The sequence below is a fragment of the Corella eumyota genome, chromosome 3 (genome assembly GCF_963082875.1).
Source record: "Corella eumyota chromosome 3, kaCorEumy4.1, whole genome shotgun sequence".
Lineage (NCBI taxonomy): Eukaryota > Metazoa > Chordata > Ascidiacea > Phlebobranchia > Corellidae > Corella > Corella eumyota.
In genome coordinates, this window is record NC_137492.1 from 7,715,554 (window position 1) to 7,722,207 (window position 6,654).

General features: G+C 31.2%; 1 protein-coding gene across 1 annotated transcript; it reads left to right on the forward strand.

Moving 5' to 3' along the window:
* The first annotated feature begins 1,447 nt into the window (after window positions 1–1,447).
* LOC145745915 (uncharacterized) lies at window positions 1,448–2,367 on the forward strand. Its single transcript, XM_082564096.1, has 4 exons — window positions 1,448–1,696; window positions 1,836–1,871; window positions 2,042–2,134; window positions 2,202–2,367. Exons 1-4 carry the CDS (start codon window positions 1,548–1,550, stop codon window positions 2,365–2,367), a joined length of 444 nt encoding a protein of 147 aa, XP_082420222.1. The 5' UTR covers window positions 1,448–1,547.
* Window positions 2,368–6,654: the final 4,287 nt, after the last annotated feature.

Sequence of the window (6,654 nt, forward strand, 5' to 3'; positions counted from 1 at the left end):
TTTTCTAAATAAATAACATATTTATTTATTGACATCGCATTAGTAAAAAATATTTTTAATAACTTAAAAAAAATTCTTAAAAATATTTCTTTAACATTTAGGTACACATTCTACAGCACTAAACTAACAGTATTGTACTAAATAACATAGCAACTTTATGGCATGATTTTACAGAAAAAAAAATTTTCCCTACCCTTTTTTCCCCCACCCTTAAATTTGATTTTCGTGATTTGGCGGTTGTTTGGTTCTGGCACCAAAATGTTTTGTGAGCAAATATTTTAACCATCATTAACGCTAATAGAACTCACTAAAATATAATGTTTATTTAGCTTATTTTAATGCTAAGCTGTTCGACATAATTTTTTTAGTGATTAAAAAAAGTTTACTAAAGTTATGTTCTTTTTTAAATAGATAACTTAAATATTTATGAACATTGCAATAGTAAACTATTTTTATTAACTTTCTAAGGTATCTTCTAAAAATATTCCTTTGGTATTGAGGAATACAATTATTTTACAGTTTTAAACTAAAACAGTATCGTACTAAATAACATCCCAACTTGATGGCATGATTTTATAGATAGGAATTTAAAGTGCGCAAAAAACGCAAACTTTGGATCACATGAACAATAGTTTGCCAACGACCGTTGTTAATTGGGAACGTTTTTAAATGGGTTTGGCATAGATAAAAGTCTCGTGTATAGTTAAATATTAACGTACCCTTCTCAAAAGAAAATTAAGATACTAAAAAATTGTTTTTTTGACATTATGAGGTAAAGTACACATGATGAATCATACTTTTTTCAAAAAATTTGAATTTAAGTAGCTTTTTGTTTGCAGGCTTATTCATCTTTTTCTGGAATGTCAAAGTAAAAATAAAAGTTTTTTTACGACCAAATTCCCCTACTCTTAAATTCGATTTTCGTGATTTGGCGGTTGTTTGATTCAGGCACCAAAAATGTTTAGTTAGCAAATATTTTTACCAAGCAGTAAAGCCAATACTACTTTATTTTTTTTATGTTGCGACATTCAGTGCCGATTTCGTAGTCTAAACAAATGTTTTCAGGTATTAAAAACATAATTGTGCTCGTTTTTTAAGCTCTTTGCTGTAAAAATTTTTCAGTTTCTTTGCCACATATAACGTTAAAACTTTGTAAATTATTAATAAAGTTTTTTAGTCATTTTACAAAACTATAACATTAAATTACTAACACACCACTTTTAAAAATAAATTTATATATATTTTTTTATTATAAAGTGCGTTTACCACTTTTTTTAGATATTTCGTTATGCTTGGTTTACTGTCCATGTGCTATCGGAGTCTGGCTTAATCAACCTGACCAAAATATCGTACGTGATTGGCTGTTGGTATTCTCTGTTGCGTAACAGTAATCTCTGTTCCGTAACACAAAAATAACAATATATGCTTTTAAATAACAATGGGAGTTTTTACCGCGTAAATCTAAAGAATTATTCAGTTATAAAATTTTACGTTTGCATATATATGTTTGGAAAATTTTTGGAAAATTCTTTGTTTGCAAATTCGAAATGAACTTTTCAGGAAACACATTTGAGGGCCAGGTTTCTTTTTACACGGCAACAGGGGGAATGCAGAAGCATTTTAAAGCTCTTGCAAATCCCCCTGTTGCTCATAACCTGGCTCTCCTAGAATCTGGAGGAGGGATTGAAGATAAACTGTGAGTTATTTTTGCTGTTTTAATTTTTTTTTGCATTTTACTGAATTTAAAATAAATGTGTTGTTAAAAGTAACACTGCATTTTAAATATTTGGTAATTATGTTAGTGCAAAATGCTAATAAAGTTTATATTTTTTTAGAAAATCTACAAACAGTATCAAAAATAGACTTGGCGAGTAAGTTATTTTTTTTACATTGTTTTTTAAATTTTTTTTAAGCATTTTACTAAATCTAAAATAAATGATGCTGTTAAAAGTAACACTGTTTTTTAAATGTTTGGTAGACCTTTTAATTTATTGTAATTCTGTTAGTGCAAAATGCTTATACGGTATATATTTTTTTAAAGAAAAACAAATACACATGGAGGCAAGGGGGCTCGCTGGAGAAGACAGCAGAAGAGGGGATCGGCAGTAAAACCTGCTGGGGATTCAACATCAAAGTAACTTCTTAATTTTTATTTTACCGATTTAGAATGGTTTAAAAAAACATTAAAACTTTTTTTGTAGATATGCAAGTGAAGACCGGAAAAGGTGGGTCAGTGGTGGGGGGACAGAAATGAACTATTTAAGTAAAAACTTGTACCCCTCTCCCACCACTGGCCCTCCGAACTGCCGAGCCCCTCTTTCTGTGAAGGACTCCAGCTCCCCCAAGCCTCCATCCAAAATAAAATAATTTTTGTTTAAAACTGAGTGGTTTATAAAACCTAGGCGTTTAAAAGGTATAATAGTCATCGTACCTTCATTTTAAGATTATGTTTTATAAGGGCAAATTGAGAATGGCAGCATTTTAACAAATTAAAAGTTATCAGTTATGAAAAAAAGTATCACTTTGATATTTGAAAGCTAGGAATTAATAGAAACAAAAAACATCTAACCAAATTTAATTACTTTGTATTAAAGACTATAATCTAAGTAATAATCAAAGGTTTAATTTTTTTACTTTATTTTATAACAACAATGTTTTAACAAAACTTGCTATTATCAATAAAAAAACAAAAACTGCAAAGGTATTTACGGAACTAGGCCTGAATTATACATAAACTTAAATGCACAAAAAATACATTAATGCGGCGGGAAAAAGGAACAAAATCAATTTCATGATTTAAAACATGCAACAGAATTAATTTTGGCATTTTTTTAATATATATTGTATTACAAAATAAATTTTCGGGTGACATTGGTTTGTGTATGATTTAGTTCACTACACTTCACAGGAAAGACCACGAGAAGGTTGTCACCATCTTTCCCAAAAATTATAGGGCCATTTTAGACCACATCTAAATAAGATCTCAACTTTTTATGTCTCCATTTCAGTCGGTCTTAACTTTGTTTGTTGTTGGGGCCATCTCAGACCACATCTAAATAAGATCTCAACTTTTTATGCCTCCATTTCAGTCGGTCTTAACTTTGTTTGTTGTTGGGGCCATCTCAGACCACATCTAAATAAGATCTCAACTTTTTATGCCTCCATTTCAGTCGGTCTTAACTTTGTTTGTTGTTGGGGCCATCTCAGACCACATCTAAATAAGATCTCAACTTTTTATGCCTCTATTTTAGTCGGTCTTAGCTTTGCTTGTTGTTGGGGCCATCTCAGACCACATCTAAATAAGATCTCAACTTTTTATGCCTCCACTTCAGTCGGTCTTAACTTTGTTTGTTGTTGGGGCCATCTCAGACCACATCTAAATAAGATCTCAACTTTTTATGCCTTCATTTCAGTCGGTCTTAACTTTGTTTGTTGTTGGGGCCATCTCAGACCACATCTAAATAAGATCTCAACTTTTTATGCCTCCATTTTAGTCGGTCTTAGCTTTGCTTGTTGTTGGGGCCATCTCAGACCACATCTAAATAAGATCTCAACTTTTTATCCCTCCACTTCAGTCGGTCTTAACTTTGTTTGTTGTTGGGGCCATCTCAGACCACATCTAAATAAGATCTCAACTTTTTATGCCTCCATTTCAGTCGGTCTTAACTTTGTTTGTTGTTGGGGCCATCTCAGACCACATCTAAATAAGATCTCAACTTTTTATGCTTCCATTTCAGTCGGTCTTAACTTTGTTTGTTGTTGGGGCCATCTCAGACCACATCTAAATAAGATCTCAACTTTTTATGCCTCCATTTCAGTCGGTCTTAACTTTGTTTGTTGTTGGGGCCATCTCAGACCACATCTAAATAAGATCTCAACTTTTTATGTCTCCATTTCAGTCGGTCTTAACTTTGTTTGTTGTTGGGGCCATCTCAGACCACATCTAAATAAGATCTCAACTTTTTATGCCTCCATTTCAGTCGGTCTTAACTTTGTTTGTTGTTGGGGCCATCTCAGACCACATCTAAATAAGATCTCAACTTTTTATGCCTCCATTTCAGTCGGTCTTAACTTTGTTTGTTGTTGGGGCCATCTCAGACCACATCTAAATAAGATCTCAATTTTTTATGCCTCCATTTCAGTCGGTCTTAACTTTGTTTGTTGTTGGGGCTATCTTAGACCACATCTAAATAAGATCTCAACTTTTTATGTCTCCATTTCAGTCGGTCTTAACTTTGTTTGTTGTTGGGGCCATCTCAGACCACATCTAAATAAGATCTCAACTTTTTATGCCTCCATTTCAGTCGGTCTTAACTTTGTTTGTTGTTGGGGCCATCTCAGACCACATCTAAATAAGATCTCAACTTTTTATGCCTTCATTTCAGTCGGTCTTAGCTTTGCTTGTTGTTGGGGCCATCTCAGACCACATCTAGATAAGATCTCAACTTTTTATGCCTCCATTTCAGTCGGTCTTAACTTTGTTTGTTATTGGGGCCATCTCAGACCACATCTAAATAGATCTCAACTTTTTATGCCTCCACTTCAGTCGGTCTTAACTTTGTTGATTTTAGCCCTGGGTAAAGTTAGTTTTTTTTGTCTGCAGGTAAGGGACATACAAATAAGGCATTTTTTGCCTCAGTTGGTAAAAGGGAAACACATTGACTGTGATACCACTGTTGGCACCTTATACATTCGACCCAATCACATCTACTGTTGTCTTGGTTTTCACACATCCGACATTTTTTTTTTATGTGGCTACCAGTTAGACAATTGCCAACAACAGTAGCGTAAATCTCATCTCTGTACATGGAAGTTTGACAGTCAGGTTGTTTAAGATTCTGGTGCAAAGTAAGCCACTTACTGTACATACAGACAAAAACTCCACAACTCATGCTATCTGGCTGCAGGGTATGTGGAACAACTTTTGCTTTTAAATCTAAAAATCCAAATTTTTGTTTTGTCACATAGTTCATCATGTCCAGTGCAGATTTTACATCCATATTTGATTCTGTGCACACATCCTTCATAGGATCAAGGTATAACAAAACTCGCTGTTCAATGTCCACAGCAAGCAAAACCCTATGCTCATTTTACTTAACTTTAGATAATAATAATAATAATATGCTGCAAAAATTTAGCAATATATTTTAATTTTTATAAGACCTAGTTTCCAATTCAACTGCGTGATCTTCTTTAATTTAAAAATTTTAAGACTAATATATAGAAAATTTTATAAAGTATTAATTTAAATACACTTGTATTAGCTTTTAAATTTACTTAAGTGTGCGTTAGTATAACAAATAAAAACAATCAAGGAGTTTTTAACAATTTAAAAAAAAAGTTTTATGTCGCGTAAGCTTTTACGTTTCAAAAAAATATAACAACAAAATAAACACTAGTCTACTATAGCTAGTATGACATAAAGATAACTTATAGCGCAAAAGTTTTTTAAAATTAACAAAAAAAAGTTTAATATTCGAACTAATATTTTTATTGTTAAAAAACATGTTAAAATTACAAGCCAATTAGTTGTTGTATTATTTTATATTTATTTTTTTTAAATTTAATAAACGTTTAGCTGCTTTATAGCTAAAGTTAAATTATAAACAACAACTTTGTTACTTTAAATGTAGCAAAATTAATTATGGTATCAGAAAATTGTTTTTTTGCTTTGCCGTGACACAATTCTTAACTTGAAGACTCTTATACTTCTTTGTTATACTTTTGAAACTTTTTTTGCTATTTTTAAATAAATATACCAAATATTTTAAATTTAAATTGCACTCGATCTTGGCCCAAAAAACTTAAAGGCAATCAAATTGAATAACACATATATTTGCTTTTAAATGTATTAACATTTACACAAGAAAAAAGACTGTAAAAAAAGTTGATAGGCCAAATATTTTATTGACAAGTCTCAACCAAAACACAAGTTAAAACAACACAAAGAGTCGCTGTCCAGCCTAGCCCTAGACTTGGCCCCCAGTAGTAGCTTGCATTTTTTTTATACTTACCTGTATATACGGACATTCCAATAAATAAAACTATACACCTATAAAAAAAAAAAAAACTCAATGTTGTTAAGATATGGACTTGTAGCATGGTGTAGTGATCAAAAATTTAATTCCACTTCATGAGATAATGGGTTTAATTCCTACCGCTCTCACGCTGTAGCTCTCTTAAGTAAGGCGCTATAAACAGTGTTAATATATATATACAAAAAAATTATAAAAATTACAAATATGTTCTTACTATGGTGTTTTTATGATATTGCAAACACAGTCGGTAAAAATATTATAAATTTGAGTTTTGTACTGTACTTCAACTTGATTAATTACATGCCAGTTATCAAGTCCAAAAGCCAAACATAAGAAAAATATTCTAAACAAAGACGGAAAGGCCAAAAACAAATGCCCCTTTTTCTTCTTCCTGAAGTTGCGTTAAACGCATCAGGAAGTTAGTCTTATATTATATACATTTTACAAGTTTAATAAAACTAATATTTGACTAACTTTTTTAAGTATTTTCGTTTAATTATTTTAAAATTTAAGGTACAATATAATTAAGTTTAAATTAAGGAACTTAAAAGCAATTTAAATATAACTGTGACACGTAGAAATAATGGTTATACGTATTACATTTATTGGATAATTC